General features: G+C 50.7%; 1 protein-coding gene across 1 annotated transcript in view; it reads right to left on the minus strand.

Moving 5' to 3' along the window:
* Positions 1-25,182, minus strand: part of pkia (cAMP-dependent protein kinase inhibitor alpha) — a 180,653-nt gene that overhangs the window by 89,975 nt on the left and 65,496 nt on the right. The window contains exon 2 of the mRNA XM_072467507.1: positions 6,086-6,263. Within this exon, the coding sequence (XP_072323608.1) occupies positions 6,086-6,202 (117 nt within the window). The 5' untranslated portion in view covers positions 6,203-6,263. The remainder of the gene's footprint in view (positions 1-6,085; positions 6,264-25,182) is intronic.

Below are 25,182 nucleotides of genomic sequence, written 5' to 3' on the forward strand. Positions count from 1 at the left end.
TTTGAGATGATCCATTGTTTGCGTACCACCCACTTCTTGGTTTTGACCATATAAGAGACTGACCCGGTCTGCTCTACCACGGTCCCTGGTATCCACCGGGTACCGTCCCCAAAATTCCAGATGTACATAGTGTGCCCTGGCGTGAAACCCCTGTCCTGCTTCAGGTAGTATTCTGAACATCTTGTTTCTTCTCCACCTTCTCATCAAGACTGGAAAAGCTTAGACAGGTTTGTAGTCTTCGGCTCATCAGTTATTCTGCTGGTGCTACCCTGCTCATTATGTGTGGCGTGGTCCGATAGTTGAACAGGAAACACACCAATTCTGCCTCAACTGACCCTGTGGCTTGTTTCTTTATGCCCTTCTTAAAAGTCTGTACTGCCCGTTCAGTCAGGTCATTTGAAGAAGGGTGGTATGGGGTGGTTCGAATGTTTCACCCAATTCGCCTGCATGAACTTCGAGAATTCCTCGCTGATGAAAGAGGTGCCATTATCAGTGACGAGCAGCTCTGGGATACCATGGACAGTGAACAACTGGTGTAGCTTCTCTATGGTGGTCCATGAAGTGGTGGATAGCACCTGGTAAACATCCATCCATTTTGAGTGGCCGTCGGTGAGTAGATACATTGAACCTAAGAAAGGCCAGGCGAAGTTGGTGTGTAACCCAACTTGGTCACTCCCAAGGGTGAAATGAGGCTGATGGCGGGAGCTATTAATGCCTTTGGCGTCACCAACCTTTCGATGTCACCATCGAGCCCCGGACACCACATGTAACTCCTGGCAAGCATCTTCATTTTGGACACCCCCAGAATCCCTCAGGTTAACGTCAACAGACAGCGTGAATTAGCAAAGAAAGATAGGGGCAGCATGGTGGTTAGCACTGCTGCCTCACAGCGCCAGGGACCTGGGTTCAATTCTAACCTTGGGTGGCTGTCCATTGTGCAGGCACTGCATCTGGTTTTTCTGCCTTACCTTGGGACCAGTACAACGGCTCCCCCCAGGAGAATGCCATTTTCAACACTAAGCTCCTGTTGCTTGGTTGTGAAAACTCGCAGACCCAGGGCATCCGCATGTGCAATCAATTGGGACACCCTGGGGGTCTCTTGGGGGTTATTACACCGGCTAACCTGTCTTTACCAATATGGCAGCACTCATAATGCAGGCACAGATCAGGTGAGTGGTATGGCATCGTAGGAGTTAAAATATTCTGCATCACAAATTTTGGCTTTTAAGTGCCATTTTGAACTTATTCTGCCTGTTCAAAACCCACTGGAAATCAAAACTGACAGCACCGTTTTATTTTATTTGGGCCAAAGCTATGCATTGGGGTTACTCCAGAGTCTGCCTCAGATTTTCACCATGATGGAACTGAAACAAAAATGGTGGAAGTGGCCGAAAGTTGAAACTCCCATACCCATTTCTGCCAGAGCATCAACAAGGGCAGTTCACGTTTTGCACATGCACAGTTCATAGAGCCAGCTGGCCATTTAGATCATCATCTGCCTTCACTGAAGTGGGATTTTGCGAGGCCAGCAATGTGAAATCTAGAGTGGGCAGATTTCACCTGCGAAGTACAGGTCGAAACTTTGTGGATTCATTTGTATTGCTAGGACACCCCTTTTGAGGGGTAAGATACCTCTTTTTGGATATGTTCCTGAGACACATTTGGGGGAGACATTTGGGAGCGGTCAGGTGCCCTTTCATGGTGGTGAGGTAAGGCAATAATGTGAGTAAAAAGTGCATATGCTCAATAACTGTCAAGCTCATTGGAACTGTCAAAACTGTCCAAAGCGCCTGTTAAAGGCTCTGTAAAAACTGTAAAATCATGGTGCAGTGGTTCGCACTGCTGCCTCATTGTGTTGAAGACCCAGGTTCAATCCCGGCCCTGGGTAACTGTCTGTATGGATTTTGCACATTCTCCCCTTGTCTGCGTGGATCTCACTCCAACAACCCAAAGAAATGCAGTATAGGTGGATTGGCAATGCTAAGTTGCCACTTAATAGAAAAAAAAATAATTGGGTACTTTAAATTTTTTTTAAAACTGTCAAAATCACCGGTCAAAGGGAGCACTCAAGATGTCAAGGTATTTAAAAGTCCTACCTTTTAAATCCATGAAACCATTGTCTGCAGTGTTAAAAACATATAGAACCTTATAATTCCTAAAATGCAGAAGGAGGCCATTCAGCCCATTGAGTCTGTGCTCTCTGAAAGAGCACCCTATCTAGGCCCACTCCCTGCCCTATTCCCATAACATAACCTGTACATCTCTGGAGACTAAGGGACAATTTAGCATGACCAATCCACCAAACCTGCACATCTTTATGATTGTGGGAGGAAACCCACGCTGATATGGGGAGAATATACAAACTCCACAAAGACAGTCACCCAAGGGTGGAATTGAACCCGGGTCCCTGGCGCTGTGAGGCAGTAGTGCTAACCACTGTGCTGCCCCTATCTTTCCTTGCTAATTCACACATATTGACATAAGCCTGTGGGATTCTATTATTGGATTAATGCTACAACACTGAATTCACAACCATCCATGGGGTCACAGTGCCTGCGGCTCCCTGATTGAAAGCTACAAGTGTTTATTGACCCTTTGACGTGAGACTATAAGTTCCAATACTTATTGTAAAGGATTGTGTGCTTCAATGAAATGTTGTTGTTATAAAGTTTTATGTAGTTGAAAGAATGTAAATGTAGCAAATGGATTTTTATGAATGAGTCTTTTTTTTTCCAATTAGTGAAGTCTGCAATAAACACAAAACTTTATTTTATAGAACATAATTTCATCTAATCTCTGAATGGGCCTGAAGGTCTGCCAACTGGGTAAGTTGGCATGGTAGGTGTAAGAGAAAAAGGAGGGGTTGGGTGGAGTCATGGGTAGGCACGAGTTAGCATAGGGGCTATAGGCCATGGTGAGGGGTTAGTACAGGGCATAAGATGGCATAGAGAGCATATAGGCCAATGAGGGTGAGTAGTGGGGCATAAGTTGACATGGAGGCTACGAGGGGTCATGGTGAGTACAGGCGTCATTGCTTGGCAAAGATGGGCCATGGGAATTGGGTGGGGTGAAGGTTGCAGGGGTGTTTTATGTTCTTTCTTTTTCAACATTTTTGGCCTTGTGCCAGAGTGCTTCGGTTGACCTTCCATCCAGCTCGCCTTTTCACCTGGCAGTCTTCCCACTTCTTCCCGGGTTGCATTCTCCAACATCTGTCCTAGCCCACCCCACCAGACTGAAAACCCAATGACTGCACAGGCATTTTAACGGTCGGGTTTGCGGAGCCTAGAATTTTCCTGACTGCGCATCCAACGTGGGAAGTGAAAATCCAGGGGCACCGAAATCGTGTTTGGCACGGGGGCGGAGAATCCACTTTTACACGAGAATCGGGCCCGGCGCTGTTCCCGGGGGCCGAAAATTGCTCGCGCACGATTTATGCAGCGTGGCTGGGGGGCCATTGCCAGAGGCCCTTCCAGCGATGGTCCGGCCCCGACTGGCCGAATTCCCGATGCTGTGATTCTAACCACGCCTGGCCGGTTGGGACTCTCGCACGGCGCCTGCGGACTTAGTCCGCGGCCGCCTTGGTGGGGGGGGCAGGGTTCAAGTACCGGGGGAGGGGCCTTATAGGCGGCCGGGGCAGTGATCGGGCGGGTTAGATGGAGTGGCGTGGGGAGATCATTGGAACCATGGGCGAAATTCTCCCCCAACGGCGCGATGTCCGCCGACTGGCGCCAAAAACGGCGCCAATCAATGTTGGGGCTAAGCCGCGCTGGAGGGATTTCCGCCCCACCAGCTGGCGGAAATGGCGTTTGTTGCCCCGCCAGCTGGCGCGGAAATGCGGCGCATGCGCGGGAGCGTCAGCGGGCGCCGGCAGTTTCCCGCGCATGCGCAGTGGGGAGAGTCTCTTCCGCCTCCGCCATGGTGGAGGCCGTGGCGGAGGCGGAAGGGAAAGAGTGCCCCCATGGCACAGGCCCGCCCGCGGATCGGTGGGCCCCGATCGCGGGCCAGGCCACTGTGGGGGCACCCCCCGGGGTCAACAGCCATTCTCCGACCCGGCGGGGGGTCGGAGAATGACGCCCCTTGTCCGTTGGTCAAGGTCCGCCGGCTGAGTCCGCCATCGCGTTCGGCCCGGCCACTGGAGGCCGCTGCCGTGAGCATGCGCGGACTCGGAACCGGAAGTGCAGGGGCCCGTATCAGCAGCTAAAGCTGCGAGAGCACTCCGGAGCCCTGCCAGCACTCTGCAGGTAGGTGAATAGCTCTTAATTTCTTTAAGGAATGTCTGGCGTGAATCGCCAGCATAAAAGGGACATAGCCCCATTTTTGGAGAATCCAGTCCCAGGTCTCTGTATCATTCCAAAGAATGGGCAGAAGTTACCCCTCCCCACTCAAGTGTTGTGTCCTATTCATAGCACAACCTTTAAAAATTGAGTAAAAGGTTAGAAAAATGTTAAAATAAATAAGGGCAAATGAAATAGTGTCATCAAGATCATTCATGTATAGAATTGAGAAAGAAAATGGGTAATAACTAGTGTAAGAGTCTAGTCATAAATTCTTGCAATGCAAGAAATAAGCCAATGAATGAAGTTGTAATTTTAAAATACTGAGCTAAAGATAATTAGGAATAATTTTGAGGCCTCACGCCAGGATGGAATGGGGTAGTAGTGTCCCAAAAATGATGGTGAATGACATACTACTCAGAATGACCTTCTCCATCTTCCCATGGACTCCTAGTGGATGGCAGAGCATCAACCAAACAATACCCAATTAGGGGCTCCAAAACAAGGCTAGCAGACCGATCAACATTTTAGCACAATAGTTAGTGGAACATGCACTGTGCATGTTTTCCCCAATATTAGTCAGTGAGCCAGGCCAAAGTTTTACTGCTTCTCCAGACTTGACAAACAACTAGAGCAGCTGCTTTTCCAGGCCCTGTCCGAGAATGGTTCCTCCCCCTCACACTATTTCCTCATCCCCCTTCAGGAAGATGGCATTATCACTTGATGCTGCTAATCAAGGCTTTGTAGAATATTGCCAGGGACGATCATGGGCATGGAAGACATTTTTGGCAACCCCGAAGGTGGTGAAGCTATGACTGGACCTTCTCAGACCCATGTTCAACCTTGATGAATGTAATTATTTCTTCTCATGTTCAGTATTTCATTCTTTCAGTCTATCTTTTACCAGCCGCCCTCCCCAAAAATTTAAACTGTTGGTAGGTTACACCAGGAATCAAATCAAGAACCTACCGAAATCCAAAGGGTATCAGGAATTTTGTGCTGAATTAGTGACAATGTCTGATAGTTCAAACTTGATAAAACTCCTCTTTTAATTCCTGCCTCCACCCCCTGCAAATAAATGCAATAAAAGCAAGGAATAAAACTGGAATTCTGTATTTAAAAAAAAATTAATTCAAGGGACATGGGCCTGGTTGGTTAGGATAGGATTTTTATTGCCCATCCTCAGTTGCCCTTGAGAAGGTGGTTGCGAGCTTGCTTCTTGAACTGCTGCAATCCGTATGGTGTAGGTACGCCCACAGAGTTCCACGAATTTAACCCAGCAACACTGAAAATCTCTAAGTGAGGATGGTGAGTAGCTCTGAGGAGTACTTCCAGATGGCGGTGTTCCCATGCACCTGCTGGCCTTGTTCTTCTAGATGCAGAGGTCGCAGGCGTGAAAGGTGCTGCCTAAGGAGGCTCAGTGAGTTCCTGCGGTGCATCTGATGGTACATACGGCTGCTACCATACATCGGTGGTGGAGGTAGTGAATGTTTGTGGATGGGGGTGCCAATCAAATGGGCTGCTTTGTTATGGATGGTGTCAAACCTCTTGAGTGTTGTTGGAGCTGCACTCATCCAGACAATTGGCGAGTATTCCATTGCACTTCTGACTTGTCCCTTATAGGTGGTGTGGGGCTTGAGGAGTCAGGAGCTGGGTTACTCGCCGCAGAATTCCTAGCCTCTATAATATTTTGCCTTTGTTTCAGTGTAAGAATGGGTCCAGCTACCCCCAATAATTGCTCTTAAATTATATTCTGCTACTTGAGACAGGAAGTAAGCTGATGTATCCCTTAGTAAAGTGTTACTTCTTACCTTCTTAATATAATTAAAGAGACAGCAATAAAATATTTTCTTCTGTTCCTTTAAGTTTCTTGACCTTCCTTGGGCCGTCAAGGACATGCATTGACTTGCTGATGATTCACTTGGCATCACGGCAACTCAACAATATTCAATTTCAGTTGCAGTAACCTTTGGCCTGCTTCCCGTATCACTATAAAAAAATACAAGCTGGCACTTCAGAAAAATATTCTGACACCATGTTGTTTCTGACATCCAATTTTAGTTCAGTTTACACTCTATAAGAAATCATTAAGCCACCCAAAGATTTTCAATCAAGAAAAATCCAGTGCAGAGCTACTTCTGCAAGCTGAAATATTCAGAAATCACAAGTATCTGTGCCACCTCTGGATTTGGTCATTAAATCTATGCCACGTTTTTAAAAATCCTTTATTAAAAGCAGGACAGCAACTTATGTCCTCAAATATTGCTTGGCTTTTAGAGTGGAAGTTCAGTTTGCATGCACACTAGCATGTCTGATATAAATGCTTTATAAATTGGCTGTAATGGAAAACGTCTCAAGGCAACATTTTCACACTGAGTGAGAGTTTCTGGCCCCCCTGCAGCGTATTTACCAGCGGGGGAGGCGGCCGCCATTGACTAGCGGCAGGATCTTCTGTTCCCGCTGCTGTCTATGGGGTGTTGCTTGCCCCACACCCTCTGTTGCCGGGGAACACGCTATGGGAGTCGCCATCAGCGAAGATCCCACCAGCAGAAAGGGCTGAAAAATGTCAACATTTCAAAATCCTGCTCTCTCTTATAGAGAGAGAGAGAGGTGGGGATTGCAGGCTGGGTGTTCACAAGGTAGCAATTCAATTAATGTCAACGGAAATCACATATTAGGTAATTTACTGCCAAACCCTTGCATATTGCACTTGTTCAGAGAGTGGTAATTTCCCCACAGGAACATGGGATTAAAGGTTTCGAGCATCATATATTTTGAGACAAAAAATTATGAGCATATTTTTTTAATAAAAATGTTCTGTAAAGTGATTCTGGCTGGACCCCAATTATTGGTATAGATATAGAGTGGAATATTCCTCTCCAGAGGCTGAGTGCAGTGGCAGGTAGGAAATGTGGCATGGTGGGAAATGTGGCGTGCGGGTTGTCACACTAGATTGTCCACCTTTTGACTTGCTATGTATGTGTAATCATGCAGCATGTCGTATCCTGTGGTGGGGCAGGCTGGGATTTGTCCACCCAGTTGTTACCTCATCGGCTCATATTTCTAGGTGTTATATTGAAACGGCACCCATGCACGCATTCACTCTCCGCAACCCAGGACTTGTGATGAGTGATGGCCGCCAGAAGAGACAAGCGCTGTGAACCAAAGTTCAGAGACAAGGCACTGGTGGCTCACCTCCAGGCAATTGAGGACTGACAGAGATTCTTTACCCCTATGATGGGAGCCAGAGGTTCACCAATCTCACCAGCGAGGCTTGGGAGGAGGCCGACAGGGCTGTCAGCACCAATGGTTTCCAGAGGGGGACCACTAGCCAGTGCAGAAAAAGAGTGAATGATCTCATCTGCTCTACCAGGGAAGTTAAACTTCTCCTCAGTCTTCACTTACACTCTTAAATTGCCCTAGACATTTGTAGGGTTATGGGCACAGGGATCTCGCATACTACCGACAAAGGGACATCATCACTGACTCTCTCTCTAACACACCCATTTACATCTTCACCTCTTGTCGCATCCAGCACAAGTCGTGTCTTCAACCCTTACATAGATCCTCTCAGAACACACAGAAGATGAGCAAGCTTATCATCGGTTTTGGCATCTGTCCTGCTCAGTCTGTCCATCTGTCATTATGTGAGGAAAAGACCACCATCAACAACAGGGAGAGATCCTAGACCAGAGGAGGAGGGATGCCAGAGATCAGACCATTCACCCGCTTTGAGGAGCAGGCAGCAGAGCTGGCAGGTGAGGTCTATGCCCAAGCCTGTGACTAAGGTGAGCTCAGCGTTCCCCTGCAGGCCAGCATGGCCTTATCCACTAGTCTTTGCCTACTTGACGTGAGTGCTCTTTAAGCTAAGTTACTATCCAGCCAATCACTCATTTTCTTTTCTCTCGATTACAGGTTCCAGCAAGTAAAGGAGAGACAGTGACAGCCAGCCCATCAGCCCCATCCTCCAGACCATCTCAGATGAGGCTCCTGAGAATCCACAGGACGTAAGGACATCATAGCGTTCACCTATACCTTCCACCAGCGCAGAGACACACAGCTCGGTGGGACCTAGTTTTAGAACAGGCTCGGAGTCATCAACTGGTGAGCACAGCCCAGTTTCTGACCCACATAAAGTGGTGGCAGTAATAGCCAAGATCACCAACACACTTCCGGGTGCGGCGATGACCAGCTGAGTCGCACGTTTCGGCAGCTCCCTGTGAAACGGACTTTTGGGCTCTTGATAGGAGACCCAACGGCAATTTTGACGGCTAAAAACACTGTGCGGTAAACCAGAAGGGAATCCCCCCTGGATACGGATGGAAAAAGGAGGAGAGAGTGGCCAGATTGCAGTGGATCCTTTAGAACAGCGGCAAGGAAGGCAAGCAAAAACCAAGATGGTGTCGGAAGGTGGCAGTTTAACATGGGGCCCTGAACAACAAGAGTTCTTGAAATGCTGTGTGGAAGAGATAAAAAAGGAAATGAAGAAAGAGCTGTTGGCCCCGATACTACAGGCGATCGAAGGGCTAAAGGAGGAACAAAAGACCCAGGAGCGGGAGCTTCGGGTCGTGAAGGCAAAGGCAGCCAAGAATGAGGACGAGAATGAGGGCCTGGTGGTGAAGACGGAGACGCAGGAGGCACATCAGAAACGATGTGTGGAAAGGTTGGAGGCACTGGAAAACAACGCAAGGAGGAACAACCTGAGGATTCTTGGTCTTCCTGAAGATGTGGAGGGAGCGGACGTCGGGGCATATGTGAGCACGATGCTGCACTCGTTAATGGGAGCGGAGGCCCCGGCGGGTCCGTTGGAGGTGGAGGGAGCATACCGAGTGATGGCGCGAGGACCGAGAGCAGGAGAAATTCCCAGAGCCATAGTGGTGAGATTCCTCCGTTTTAAGGATAGAGAAATGGTCCTTAGATGGGCGAAGAAAACTCGGAGCAGTAAATGGGAGAACGCGGTGATCCGCGTTTATCAAGACTGGAGTGCGGAGGTGGCGAGAAGGAGGGCGAACTTCAATCGGGCCAAGGCGGTGCTTCATAAAAAGAAGATAAAATTTGGAATGCTGCAACCGGCAAGACTGTGGGTCACATATCGAGGGAGGCACCACTACTTTGAGACGGCGGATGAAGCGTGGACTTTTATTGTGGAAGAAAAACTGGAATGAGCGGGTTTTTAAAAAGAACGTTCGAACAAAGTGGTGGGGCGAATGTGGGGGGCAAAGAGGGGTTTTATGTACTAATCCTGCGATGTGGTAACTTTTCTCTCTCCCACAGGTGGTGATGGGGGGAGGAGGGGAGGTGGAGGAGATGGGGCGTTGGCCATTGGGGGCGGGGCCAAGGGAGAAGCGCGGGCTTGGTTCCCGCGCTATGATAATCATGGCGGGAATAGAGAAGCAGGAAGGAGGGGGCGTCGCACGGTGCGAGCCGAGGTCACGGGGGAAGCCGAGGTCAGCCAGAGTTTGCTGACTTCTGGGAGCAACATGGGGGGAGTAATTACGCTAGCGGGGGATCTAGCGGGGGGGGGTGGGAGGGGGGAATTACTGGATTGCTGCTGCTGGGGAGAGGGGGGAGCTGGTATGGGAGAGGATGGGCGGGGGGGCACCGCCTGGGGGAGATACAGCTGCGTGGGAACTGGGTGAGGAGCTGGAAAAAGGTGATGGCTAATCGACAAGGGGGGGGGGGGTAGGAAGCCCCCCAACCCGGCTGATCACGTGGAACGTGAGAGGGCTGAACGGGCCGATAAAGAGGGCACGGGTACTCGCACACCTTAAGAAACTTAAGGCAGATGTGGTTATGTTACAGGAAACGCACCTGAAACTGATAGACCAGGTTAGGCTACGCAAAGGATGGGTGGGGCAGGTGTTCCATTCGGGGCTAGATGCGAAAAACAGGGGGGTGGCTATATTAGTGGGGAAGCGGGTAATGTTCGAGGCAAAGACTATAGTGGCGGATAACGGGGGCAGATACGTGATGGTGAGTGGCAAACTACAGGGGGAGACGGTGGTTTTGGTAAATGTATATGCCCCGAACTGGGATGATGCCAATTTTATGAGGCGGATGCTAGGACGCATTCCGGACCTAGAGATGGGAAAGCTGATAATGGGGGGAGATTTTAATACGGTGTTGGAACCAGGGCTGGATAGGTCGAAGTCCAGGACTGGAAGGAGGCCGGCAGCAGCCAAGGTGCTTAAGGATTTTATGGAGCAGATGGGAGGTGTAGACCCGTGGAGGTTTAGCAGACCTAGGAGTAAGGAGTTCTCGTTTTTCTCCTATGTCCATAAAGTCTACTCGCGAATAGACTTTTTTGTGCTGGGTAGGGCATTGATCCCGAAGGTGAGGGGAACGGAGTATACGGCTATAGCCATTTCGGATCACGCTCCACACTGGGTGGACGTGGAGATAGGGGAGGAAACAGGAGGGCGCCCACCCTGGAGAATGGACATGGGACTAATGGCAGATGAGGGGGTGTGTCTAAGGGAGAGGGGGTGCATTGAAAAGTACTTGGAACTCAATGATAATGGGGAGGTCCAGGTGGGAGTGGTCTGGGAGGCGTTGAAGGCGGTGGTTAGAGGGGAGCTGATATCAATAAGGGCACATAAAGGGAAGCAGGAGAGTAAGGAACGGGAGCGGTTGCTGCAAGAACTTTTGAGGGTGGACAGACAATATGCGGAAGCACCGGAGGAGGGACTGTACAGGGAAAGGCAAAGGCTACATGTAGAATTTGACTTGCTGACTACAGGCACTGCAGAGGCACAATGGAGGAAGGCACAGGGTGTACAGTACGAATATGGGGAGAAGGCGAGCAGGTTGCTGGCACACCAATTGAGGAAAAGGGGAGCAGCGAGGGAAATAGGGGGAGTGAGGGATGAGGAAGGAGAGATGGAGCGGGGAGCGGAGAGAGTGAATGGAGTGTTCAAGACATTTTATAAAAAATTATATGAAGCTCAACCCCCGGATGGGAGGGAGAGAATGATGGGCTTCTTGGATCGGCTGGAATTTCCCAAGGTGGAAGAGCAGGAAAGGGAGAACTGGGAGCACAGATCGAGGTAGAAGAAGTGGTGAAAGGAATTAGGAGCATGCGGGCGGGAAAGGCCCCGGGACCGGATGGATTCCCAGTCGAATTCTATAGAAAATATGTGGACTTGCTCGCCCCGGTACTGACGAGGACCTTTAATGAGGCAAAGGAAAGGGGACAACTGCCCCCGACTATGTCTGAAGCAACGATATCGCTTCTCTTAAAGAAGGAAAAGGACCCGCTACAATGCGGGTCCTAGAGACCTATTTCCCTCCTAAATGTAGATGCCAAGGTCCTGGCCAAGGTAATGGCAATGAGAATAGAGGAATGTGTCCCGGGGGTGGTCCACGAGGACCAAACTGGGTTTGTGAAGGGGAGACAGCTGAACACGAATATACGGAGGTTGTTAGGGGTAATGATGATGGCCCCACCAGAGGGAGAAACGGAGATAGTAGTGGCGATGGATGCCGAGAAAGCATTTGATAGAGTGGAGTGGGATTATTTGTGGGAGGTGTTGAGGAGATTTGGTTTTGGAGAGGGGTATGTTAGATGGGTGCAGCTGTTGTATAGGGCCCCAGTGGCGAGCGTGGTCACGAATGGACGGGGATCTGCATATTTTCGGCTCCATAGAGGGACAAGGCAGGGATGCCCTCTGTCCCCATTATTGTTTGCACTGGCGATTGAGCCCCTGGCGATAGCGTTGAGGGGTTCCAAGAAGTGGAGGGGAGTACTTAGGGGAGGAGAAGAGCACCGGGTATCTTTGTATGCGGACGATTTGCTACTATACGTGGCGGACCCGGCGGAGGGGATGCCAGAAATAATGCGGATACTTGGGGAGTTTGGGGATTTTTCAGGGTATAAATTGAACATGGGGAAAAGTGAGTTGTTTGTGGTGCATCCAGGGGAGCAGAGTAGAGAAATAGAGGACCTACCGCTGAGGAAGGTAACAAGGGACTTTCGTTACCTGGGGATCCAGATAGCTAAGAATTGGGGCACATTGCATAGGTTAAATTTAACGCGGTTGGTGGAACAGATGGAGGAGGATTTCAAGAGATGGGATATGGTATCCCTGTCAATGGCAGGGAGGGTGCAGGCGGTTAAGATGGTGGTCCTCCCGAGATCCCTCTTTGTGTTTCAGTGCCTCCCGGTGGTGATCACGAAGGCTTTTTTTAAAAGGATTGAAAAGAGCATCATGGGTTTTGTGTGAGCCGGGAAGACCCCGAGAGTGAGGAAGGGATTCTTACAGCGTAGCAGGGATAGGGGGGGGCTGGCACTACCGAGCCTAAGTGAGTATTATTGGGCCGCTAATATTTCAATGGTGAGTAAGTGGATGGGAGAGGAGGAGGGAGCGGCGTGGAAGAGATTAGAGAGGGCGTCCTGTAGGGGGACTAGCCTACAGGCTATGGTGACAGCCCCATTGCCGTTCTCACCGAGGAACTACACCACAAGCCCGGTGGTGGTGGCTACACTGAAGATTTGGGGACAGTGGAGACGGCATAGGGGAAAGACTGGAGCCTTGGGGGGGTCCCCGATAAGAAACAACCATAGGTTTGCCCCGGGGGGAATGGATGGGGGATATGGAATGTGGCAAAGAGCAGGAATAACGCAACTGAAAGATCTGTTTGTGGATGGGAAGTTCGCGAGTCTGGGAGCGCTGACCGAGAAATATGGGTTGCCCCAAGGGAATGCATTCAGGTATATGCAACTGAGGGCTTTTGCGAGGCAACAGGTGAGGGAATTCCCGCAGCTCCCGACACAAGAGGTGCAGGACAGAGTGATCTCAAAGACATGGGTGGGGGATGGTAGGGTGTCAGATATATATAGGGAAATGAGGGACGAAGGGGAGACTATGGTAGATGAACTAAAAGGGAAATGGGAAGAAGAGCTGGGGGAGGAGATCGAGGAGGGGCTGTGGGCAGATGCCCTAAGCAGGGTAAACTCGTCGTCCTCGTGTGCCAGGCTAAGCCTGATACAGTTTAAGGTATTACACAGGGCACATATGACTGGAGCACGGCTCAGTAAATTTTTTTGGGTGGAGGATAGGTGTGCGAGGTGCTTGAGAAGCCCAGCGAATCATACCCATATGTTTTGGTCATGCCCGGCACTACAGAGGTTTTGGATGGGGGTGACAAAGGTGCTTTCAAAAGTAGTAGGAGTCCGGGTCGAACCAAGCTGGGGGTTGGCTATATTTGGGGTTGCACAAGAGCCGGGAGTGCAGGAGGCGAGAGAGGCCGATGTTTTGGCCTTTGCGTCCCTAGTAGCCCGGCGCAGGATATTGCTAATGTGGAAAGAAGCCAAGCCCCCGGGGGTGGAGACCTGGATAAATGACATGGCGGGGTTTATAAAGCTAGAGCAGATTAAGTTCGTCCTAAGGGGGTTGGCTCAAGGGTTCACCAGGCGGTGGCAACCGTTCGTCGAATACCTCGCAGAAAGATAGACGGAATGGGAAAAAGAAGGCAGCAGCAGCAGCCCAGGATCGGGGGGGGAGGAGGAACCAGAAGGACTCTCAGGGTTGTTAATATATACTGTATAGTATGTATAGGTCGTTGCTACAGATAATTATATATTGGACTGTTAAATTATATTTTTGGAGAGTGTTACTTGTGACAAGGCAGTTGCCAATTAGGGCTAGTTTTCATTTTTGTTATTTATTATTTATTCATTTTTTGTTTATAAAATAGGTCATTGTTATTTGTGTTGTTATAATATTGTGTAAAGGATGCACAATGTACTGTGTTGGTTGACCAAAAATTTTCAATAAAATATTTAATAAAAAAAAAAAAAGATCACCAACACTCAATAGGCCCAGCTCCTGCAGATTCTAAGTCCAACAACGAGCCTGTGGAACTAGCCCTCAGAGCTTCAAAAACAGGGAGCGGCACAGCAGGCAGGATTATTGGAGGCCATCACCAGATTTGAATGAAGGATGGAGGAATTGATCTCCATTCAGTCTGATGTCATTCTGCTAACATGCCAGCACACTGAGGCTACCATTGGGGCCCTCAGGAAATAACCTGGTAGAGGAGTGTCAGCCTCCACTTAGGGACAATCCACCCAGCACTCCTTTGGGCTGTCCAGCTCCTCAGGCCGAAGAGGGTCTACCTGCAGCACAGCAGGAGACCCAATGCAGCCCAGCGTTCTCCAGGTGTTGGCCCTCCAGAGGATGCAAGCCATGGTCATTATAGACAACAGGGAGTAGCAGTCAACAGGCTGCCTCCACCTCTGCTGCAGATATTGTGGATACACCAAGACGTAGCAGCGGGGTAAGAAAAATTTAAGTTTTGCAAGCACAAAGGTGGCGTGGGTGTTCACTATCTGTAGACACTGCATATCTGTAAATATATTGGCTGGATTCTCAAATTCTGGGGCTACGTCCCCATGCCGGCATGGAACGGTGGCGTTTTATGCCCGGAAAATTGAAGCAAAATGGCCACCGATTCCCCATTTTGCTGGGGGCTAGCAGGGAGGCAGCGTAGAGTACTCGGCTATAGCTGCCGATACGCCCCAGAGAATTGCCGGGTCTGTGGCCGCGCATGTGCACGGCGGTGGCTTGCAGCAATCGCGCCGTGCTTCACGGCGGAGGCCGCTCGCGGACCCGACCCGCGAAATAGTACCCCTCTTCGGCTGGCTCGCACGCCTCGGACCGTCCCACCACAGTGCCCCAGGCCCCGAATAGTGTCCCACCCTACCCGCGGATCGGGCCTCCCCTGACTGTGGAGGCACTGGACTGAGTCATTAGCTGCCACGCTGAGTTCCCAACGGATGAGACCACACGTGTCCCACGGTGCGTTGGGAACTCGGCCGGTCGGCGGCAGAGCATCGGGGGCTGCATCGATACGTGCGCGGCGTACCCGAAAAGTACACCGCTTTGGAGGGGGCGGAGCATCGCGAAAGTGGCGCTGCCCCCGATATCGTCGGGAATTTGGATTAAGAACAACTAAGAGAGGACCATGATGCAGACGAATTTGCAGATTTAGAGAAGGCAATGACAGGCGACTCAACGTGCCCTGCTAAGAATGCCAAGAAAGGCACAGCGATGAGCTATGGATTTGAGACAGTGGCAAGAAAACAATAAAGCAAAGAAACAGTGGAGTTTCAGGAGAAATCGTGACATGACTGGGTGATGGGAGGGGGAAGAGGCAGAAGAGAAGGGCCCAAAGGGGGTAAGGATTGTCGGGTTGGGTGTTCTGCTGCACAAATGATCCAACGCGGCTGTAGATGGTACAACTCTCTTTTATTATCTTGACACCAGTTACAACTAACCGCTGGCTTGGGTACGTGCTTCACCAGCTAACCTGTGGACCCAGCCCTATCACTATCTTAGTGAGGCACTCAGCACATGGTCTATGTCTGAGTGGCACACTGTGAGCTCTGTGCTCTGAGCTATCTCCTGGTGGAATGAATGGGAACTATGGTGTTCCCTGTTTTATAGTGCGTGTGCTCTCACTGGTGATTGGCTGCGATGTTATGTGTGTGCTGGTTGGTCCAACTGCCTGTCCATCAGTGTGTGTGTGATTGCACCATGATATGCTGATGTGGATATCATGACAAGGATAAACAAAATGAATGGCAAATTCAGACTGAATATTCAAATTAAATATGTTTTAGTCATACCTTAGGAGAGCACTGTGTCCTTGTGTTCCAACATTACATAGAGATAGAATATAGGTTTGCATTCGCATTTCCCTAGCTGGAGTAGTTCTTAATGTCAGCTGAGTGGCAACATGAGACGCTCCCAGCAGGAAAGAAAAGGGAAAGCTTGATGATGAGTCACAGGCTATTTTCATGGACCAACTCGTTAAAGAGTAGCTTTGCATAAGGTTGCCTTTGCATGAAATAGTCAGAAGAAAACGATTTGAAGAAAAATACATAAATTACCGAGCATTTGCTGTATTGAACTGAACTGTCAATAAACTAAATCTTCTTGGACGTATGTCGCAATTTCCCCAGCTTTGTGGTGTCAGAGAATTGATGGGGGTGGGGGGAACCTTTGCTGCCTCTGGTGAATGTTCCCAGGGTGGCCTGGGAAGCAGATAGTCTTACTCGCTACACAGGGGCATACAGGCCATTCAAAAAGTAAGGCCCCAGTTAAGGGAGAGTGCACTTTTCCCCAACCCCCACTCACAGGGGGGGGGGGGGTCTACCCTCTGACAGTCTGGGGTCCCATTGGAGGGAGAGGCTCCATCCCCCAATGAGCCGCGGGCACGAAAGGAAACTCCCGCTACCCCAGCGACCCAACTGTGAAGGGGTTTCCACTTCACCCGAGAAGCATGCTGCCCTCCCTCCCTGGAATATTTAATTACTTTGCAACTTCGTGCAAGCCTCCATTTTGAGGTGTGCCACCAACCCACCTGCTTCAGCAGCACATACATCTCACGATGTCAGCTGAGACTCCGGATGTGCTGGCCCTGTGATCAACGGACCAGCAGCATTGGAAGCCGAACCGACTGGGAAGGTACTGATCTGGCTCCCAACAAGTGCCTGTTCAGGAGCCACATTCAGTCCGGATCCTAAAGTCCAAGGGGAAAATCCTGTCCAATAAATCACAATATTAACACTGTTTGGCAGCAGAAAAGATAATTTTCACAGGAGTTTATTTTAAATCTCCCCTTGCAAAAGTTCACTAACACACCTCTCCCTCCTGGTAAATGCTCTACTGCCATCTGCTCTGCAACAGTTAATGTTTCTCTATTATCCAGCAGCTGCAGGCCAAATTCCAACAGGACGAGCCAGGTGTATATCTTGCTCTACCCTTCATACAGAAATCAGAAATTGCTCCAGTTGAGAACTGACACTGCTGAGAGAGAGTCGTAAATGGAACTTGAAGTAGTGACTTCCCAGAGTCAAAGGTTAAATGCTGGATTTCTGAGCCAGCCAATAATACAGCACGATAAATCTGGCGTTAATTGAAAATCCATTCCTGCCACAGCCAATTTTAATTTCAGAAAATCAGCATTAATGGGGTATTAAGAGAAAATGGGCTTCACAGTCTTATTGCCTGTTATAAATTTCAGAGAGCTATTGCTGGATGGCTGAATCAGCCTGCCTGAAATAAGCAGTAGACTTCTTTCACATGTAAATCAGGGTCCTAATGATATGGTCAGGTTCCTGATTGTAATTTTAAGGGGCATGGATAAAGATTGCGATTTGGCGGATGATTTGGTGATGTGCCTGGTTGGATTTGGCCTGCTGCAGGGCTAAAGGTGGAGGGGAGCTCGTTTGTGCTGTCATTGAACTGGGTGGTGCTGGGTGTCCAGCTGCCGGTTCTGCAGGAGAGGCTGAGAGGCCTGATTGACTCTGCTCCTGTGTTTGGGACGATGTGCTGCTCCTGCCACGCAGGTTGCTGGTATTTGTCGTTTTTCTTTTGTATTTAACTTTGTTATTTTATACTGTGGAATTGTTAATAAACAAAGGATCTAAAGATTGCGACTGAACATTACCCCCTTGTGTACTGGTGTCTGATCAAGAAACAGACAGGAAGTTATTAAAAATGTGGACGCGATTTAGCGGCCATGTTGCACTTAAGCGTGAGTGTGATGAGGCCATTATATTGCAGAGACTTCCGGTGACAGTGATGTGCTGAGCGAACACACATCAGGCGGTTCTCATCCAGACCAGAACCAAATAGCCAATTTTGCTGGAAAATTCAAAGGCAAATTGACCTCAACGGCAAGAAGAAAGCAACCATACACAAATGCCAGCAAGCGGGAGCTCGATGGGTCGAAGGGATAGCAGAAGTGGCGGAAAGGGCCACAAGCAGCAGACGGACGAGACGGCGGACCCACGAGGCACTCAGGACAGAAGTGTGCTAAACCACTGTTGCACCTATATTAGGTGATGTAAGGTAGGACCTGTACTACAGGTTTGCCGGTAGTCCCTGCTTGCTGGCTCCGCCCAATAGGCGGAGTATAAATATGCATGTCCTCCATTCAGCAGCCATTTCGCCAGCTGCTGTGGGAGGCCACACATCTTAGAGCAATAAAGCCTCAGTTGTATCCAACTCTAGTCTTTGTTCAATTGATCGTGCATCAATTTATTGCTCTAAGAGTTTCTAAAAGATGGACCTCCGTATCAAGCCGGATCATCTGCAGCTGGATCCGCAATCAAGCGACGTCAAAAAGGACTTTAATCACTGGCTAGCTTGCTTCGAGGCGTTTATCAACTCAGCGACCACCCCTGTTCCGGAGGCTCAGAAGATACAGATCCTGTACTCAAGGTTGAGCTCCAACTTGTTTCCGCTGATCCAGGCGTGCCGAACTACGTTGACGCCATGGCGCTTCTCAAAGAAAACTATGCACAGAAGACGAACACGCTCTTCGCCAGGCATGTACCCGCCACTCGCTCTCAACTCCCTGGTGAGTCCATAGAAGAATTCTGGCGGGCCCTAATCCCACTCGTCCGGGACTGTGACTGTCAGGCCGTTACGGCCACTGAACATTGGAACCTCGTTATGCAGGACGTGTTCGTTACGGGAATTGGGTCAGACCTCATACACCAAAGACTGTTAGAAGGGGCCACGCTCAATCTAGCTGACACAAAGAAGCGAGCGCTCCCTATGACGGTCGCCTCAAGCAACAGTCAGGCCTACCCCCCCAGCCGCGCGTCATGGACCCCACAGACGGCCGCCCCAGCGGGGGCGTTACCCAGCCAGTATGACTGCGCCACGCGCCAGCCCGCGCACCCCAGGGGTCCCCGATGTTACTTCCGCGGCCAGCAGAAAAACCCTCGCCAACGCTACCCGGCCCGCGCGGCCCTTTGCAAGGCTTGCGGCAAAAAGGGGCACTTCACCGCGGTGTGCCAGGCCCGCGCAGTAGCCGCTATCGCCCCCACCCCTCTAGTCTACACAAAATGGGCACCGCCATCTTTATCTCCCCGGACCATGCGCGGCCAGTGGGCGCCGCAATCTTCCCCCCTCAGTCCACGTGCGGCCCATGGGCACCGCCATCTTGTCCAACCCCCGCAACGTGCGGCCCATGAGCGCGGCCATTTTGTCTCCCGCAGGATCTTCAGGTGCCGCCATCTTGTCTCCCCCACGGGGCATGGACGCCAACAGCATTCCAGGACCTGAGCATTCCAGGACCTGGGCCCCCCAGGCTCCCTATCATCCGACGGCAGCGACGACCGACCACGACTCGCCTCAGTGACGATCGACCAGTCTCGTCCGCACAACCTGGCCACTGCATCGACCAGCGTGAAAATCAACGGCCACGTGACCTCTTGCCTGCTGGACTCCGGGAGCACCGAAAGCTTCATACACCCGGATACGGTAAGGCGCTGCTCCCTCGCAGTACACCCCGCCAACCAAAGAATCTCCCTGGCCTCCGGATCCCATTCCGTCGCGATCCGGGGGTACTGTACGGTCACACTCACAATCCAGGGAGTAGAATTCAGCGGCTTCCGCTTTTACGTCCTTCCTAACCTCTGCTTTGCTCTACTACTAGGCCTGGACTTCCAGTGCAATCTCCAGAGCCTAACCCTCAAATTCAGCGGGCCACTACCACCCCTCACTGTGTGCGGCTTCTCTCTTCGCAAATCTAACCCCGGATTGCAAACCCATCGCCACCAGGCGCAGACGGTACAGCACCCAGGACAGGACCTTCATCAGGTCCGAGGTCCAGCGGCTGCTTCGGGAAGGCATCATCAAGGCCAGCAACAGCCCCTGGAGAGCCCAAGTGATAGTCATTAAAACTGGGGGGAAACACAGAATGGTTGTGGACTACAGCCAGACCATCAATCGGTACACGCAGCTCGACACATACCCCCTCACACGCATATCTGATATGGTCAATCAGTACCGGGTCACTCAGATTGCACAGTACCGGGTCTTCTCAACGGTAGACCTCAAATCTGCCTACCACCAGCTCCCCATTCGTAAATCGGACCGTCCATACATTGCTTTCGAGGCGGACGGTCGTCTCTATCGCTTCCTCGGGGTGCCCTTCGGCGTCACTTTGGTCTTCGTTTCATTGGCCTCCATTCAGAAGCCATTTCGCCAGCTGCTGTGGGAGACCACACATCTTAGAGCAATAAAGCCTCAGTTGTATCCAACTCTAGTCTTTGTTCAATTGATCTTTCATCAAGAAGGAGACCAACGACCCGAGCATCAGCCACCCCCCCCCCCCCCCCCAACCACCTGGAGATGGATGGAAGAACGTCCGGGATAGGCGGGATAGAGGGGGATGTAAAAGGGGAGGCGGAGTTGCGCTACTGGTTCGGGAGAATATCACAGCTGTACTACGAGAGGACACCTCAGAGGGCAGTGAGGCTATATGGGTAGAGATCAGGAATAAGAAGGGTGCAGTCACAATGTTGGGGGTTTACTACAGGCCTCCCAACAGCCAGCGGGAGATAGAGGAGCAGATAGGTAGACAGATTTTGGAAAAGAGTACAAACAACAGGGTTGTGGTGATGGGAGACTTCAACTTCCCCAATATTGACTGGGACTCACTTAGTGCCAGGGGCTTAGACGGGGCGGAGTTTGTAAGGAGCATCCAGGAGGGCTTCTTAAAACAATATGTAGACAGTCCAACTAGGGAAGGGGCGGTACTGGACCTGGTATTGGGGAATGAGCCCGGCCAGGTGGTAGATGTTTCAGTAGGGGAGCATTTCGGTAACAGTGACCACAATTCAGTAAGTTTTAAAGTACTGGTGGACAAGGATAAGAGTGGTCCTAGGATGAATGTGCTAAATTGGGGGAAGGCTAATTATAACAATATTAGGCGGGAACTGAAGAACATAGATTGGGGGCGGATGTTTGAGGGCAAATCAACATCTGACATGTGGGAGGCTTTCAAGTGGCAGTTGAAAGGAATTCAGGACCGGCATGTTCCTGTGAGGAAGAAGGATAAATACGGCAATTTTCGGGAACCTTGGATGACGAGAGATATTGTAGGCCTCGTCAAAAAGAAAAAGGAGGCATTTATCAGGGCTAAAAGGCTGGGAACAGACGAAGCCTGCGTGGAATATAAGGAAAGTAGGAAGGAACTTAAGCAAGGAGTCAGGAGGGCTAGAAGGGGTCACGAAAAGTCAATAGGGTTAAGGAAAATCCCAAGGCTTTTTACACGTACATAAAAAGCAAAAGGGTAGCCAGGGAAAGGGTTGGCCCACTGAAGGATAGGCAAGGGAATCTATGTGTGGAGCCAGAGGAAATGGGCGAGGTACTAAATGAATACTTTGCATCAGTATTCACCAAAGAGAAGGAATTGGTAGATGTTGAGTCTGGAGAAGGGTGTGTAGATAGACTGGGTCACATTGAGATCCAAAAAGAAGAGGTGTTGGGTGTCTTAAAAAATATTAAGGTAGATAAGTCCCCAGGGCCTGATGGGATCTACCCCAGAATACTGAAGGAGGCTGGAGAGGAAATTGCTGAGGCCTTGACGGAAATCTTTGGATCCTCGCTTCTTCGGGGGATGTCCCGGAGGACTGGAGAATAGCCAATGTTGTTCCTCTGTTTAAGAAGGGTAGCAAGGATAATCCCGGGAACTACAGGCCGGTGAGCCTTACTTCAGTGGTAGGGAAATTACTGGAGAGAATTCTTCGAGACAGGATCTACTCCCATTTGGAAGCAAATGGACGTATTAGTGAGAGGCAGCACGGTTTTGTGAAGGGGAGGTCGTGTCTCACTAACTTGATAGAGTTTTTCGAGGGGGTCACTAAGATGATTGATGCAGGTAGGGCAGTGGATGTTGTCTATATGGACTTCAGTAAGGCCTTTGACAAGGTCCCTCATGGTAGACTAGTACAAAAGGTGAAGTCACACGGGATCAGGGGTGAGCTGGCAAGGTGGATACAGAACTGGCTAGGCCATAGAAGGCAGAGAGTAGCAATGGAAGGATGCTTTACTAATTGGAGGGCTGTGACCAGTGGTGTTCCACAGGGATCAGTGCTGGGGCCTTTGCTCTTTGTAGTATATATAAATGATTTGGAGGAAAATGTAACTGGTCTGATTAGTAAGTTTGCAGACGACACAAAGGTTGGTGGAATTGCGGATAGCGATGAGGACTGTCAGAGGATACAGCAGGATTTAGATTGTTTGGAGACTTGGGCGGAGAGATGGCAGATGGAGTTTAATCCGGACAAATGTGAGGTAATGCATTTTGGAAGGTCTAATGCAGGTAGGGAATATACGGTGAATGGTAGAACCCTCAAGAGTATTGAAAGTCAAAGAGATCTAGGAGTACAGGTCCACAGGTCATTGAAAGGGGCAACACAGGTGGAGAAGGTAGTCAAGAAGGCATACGGCATGCTTGCCTTCATTGGCCGGGGCATTGAGTATAAGAATTGGCAAGTCATGTTGCAGCTGTATAGAACCTTAGTTAGGCCACACTTGGAGTATAGTGTTCAATTCTGGTCGCCACACTACCAGAAGGATGTGGAGGCTTTAGAGAGGGTGCAGAAGAGATTTACCAGAATGTTGCCTGGTATGGAGGGCATTAGCTATGAGGAGCGGTTGAATAAACTCGGTTTGTTCTCACTGGAACGAAGGAGGTTGAGGGGAGACCTGATAGAGGTATACAAAATTATGAGGGGCATAGACAGAGTGGATAGTCAGAGGCTTTTCCCCAGGGTAGAGGGGTCAATTACTAGGGGGCATAGGTTTAAGGTGAGAGGGGCAAGGTTTAGAGTAGATGTACGAGGCAAGTTTTTTACGCAGAGGGTAGTGGGTGCCTGGAACTCGCTACCGGAGGAGGTGGTGGAAGCAGGGACGATAGTGACATTTAAGGGGCATCTTGACAAATACATGAATAGGATGGGAATAGAGGGATACGGACCCAGGAAGTGTAGAAGATTGTAGTTTAGTCGGGCAGCATGGTCGGCACGGGCTTGGAGGGCCGAAGGGCCTGTTCCTGTGCTGTACATTTCTTTGTTCTTTGTTTGTTCTTTGTTCTTTGTCCTCTTGAAGGGGCTGACCACCATGAAGGAGGAAATCAGGATTGAACTCCAGGTGGTGGTCAAGGTGACGGTGGCAGAGGCGATGGCCACCACGCAAAAGACAATCAAACGGCTGGGGAAGAAAGTGGAGGCACAGGAGAGGTCGATCCTCGTCCTGGAGAAGGCCTCGACGGACCAGGGCGACAGGATCGTTGCCCTGGAAGCAGAAGTGGAAAGGTTGGTGGCGGCCCAAGGGAAGATAAAGGGGAAAGTTGAGGACCAAGAAAGCAGGTCCCGACGCCAGAATATTCGGATCGTGGGCGTGCCAGAATGCATTGAGGGCAGAGACCCGATAGGCTATGTCGCCCAAATGCTGGGTAACCTAGTCGGGAGAGACAGCTTCCCCAACCCCCAGAGGAAAATAAATGAGGACACACACAATGGAAAGAAGCAGAGGGGGAAGGAGAGAGGATGGAATCTAGTGGAATCACAGAACGAAACGTGGGGAAAAAAGGGTGGAGGGGAGCGGTCATGTAGCACCCCCCCCCCCACCTCACAAAGACAACAACTAAAAACCGTGACAGAAAGGTATCGGTATTGGGGGGACGGAGGCTGCGAGCAGGGGGCATGGCCTGGGCTGGGCTAGGGGGGCAGGAGGGGGAATGCGTGGCGCAGCACCTGCTGGTCCACCATGCCAACCGCTGGATTGTGTGGTCCTATTCTGGAGGCAACACCAGCCCTTGCCCACCTGCCCCACCGACCATCCAGCACGGTAGCATTGTGGATAGCACAATTGCTTCACAGCTCCAGGGTCCCAGGTTTGATTCCGGATTGGGTCACTGTCTGTGCGGAGTCTGCACATCCTCCCTGTGTGTGCGTGGGTTTCCTCCGGGTGCTCCGGTTTCCTCCCACAGTCCAAAGATGTGCGGGTTAGGTGGATTGGCCATGATAAATTGCCCTTAGTGTCCAAAATTGCCCTTAGTGTTGGGTGGGGTTACTGGGCTATGGGGATAGGGTGGAGGTGTTGACCTTGGGTAGGGTGCTCTTTCTAAGAGCCGGTGCAGACTCGATGGGCCGAATGGCCTCCTTCTGCACTGTAAATTCTATGATATGCATCCAGAACTCCGAATGCCCATGGAGGCCTCTGGCTGTGCAGCTGAAGGCTATTGCAAATTAAAAATTGGCAGTCGTAGTTAAGTGAGCACTTCATACATCCCAAGTGGATCCCCGCGGGTAGGCATGCCATGCCATGTCGCATGTGGGAATTATTGCCCAGCATCCCAATCAGACTGTGATGCCTGGACATCCCAAGAGGCAACACCAGGCCGCAGCGGCCAATATCCGAGCACCAGAGGCTGGCTCCCAGTACTGGGAACATTTCTGCAACAAGAGGGTGGGTGAGTGCACTGGGGAGGGAACCAGCGCCGGGTCCAGGTAACGTTACGTGTGGGTGTATAGGGTACAAGGTGTGGGGGGCGGTGAGCAGGGACCACTACTGTGGCTGGGGGTGCATGGACAGGGCGGACTAAATGAGGGGAGGGGGTGCCAGGGGGGGAGCAATGGGGGGACTGGAGGGTCCCGGGGCAGAAGACACTCCTCGTCTTACAGTCTTACACCCTCTCCCAATTCCTTACAGACATTTCACGGGATGGATGATATCTTGGACCCCACTGAAGCTGTCCGAGTGGTGCTGCTGGCAGGCCACGCGGCCAGATGCTGGAGGAGGTGGGGGCCGCAACATCGACAAATGCTTGAGGCGGCGGTCCAGGATGTCGCTGTTTTGGCCCCGCCCCATACCCTGAGGACCCGCCATCCATCAGTACAAGGAGGGACCCAGAGGGGGAGGCCCGTAAAGGCCCAAGGTGCACAGGCATCACTAGTCTTTTGTGATGTGGAGATGCCGGTGTTGGACTGGGGTGAGCACAGTAAGAAGTCTTACAACACCAGGTTAAAGTCCAATAGGTTTGTTTCAAAGTTAGTGATTTGAAACAAACCTGTTGGACTTTAACCTGGTGTTGTAAG

Source organism: Scyliorhinus torazame, chromosome 11, assembly GCF_047496885.1.
Source record: "Scyliorhinus torazame isolate Kashiwa2021f chromosome 11, sScyTor2.1, whole genome shotgun sequence".
Classification (NCBI taxonomy): domain Eukaryota; kingdom Metazoa; phylum Chordata; class Chondrichthyes; order Carcharhiniformes; family Scyliorhinidae; genus Scyliorhinus; species Scyliorhinus torazame.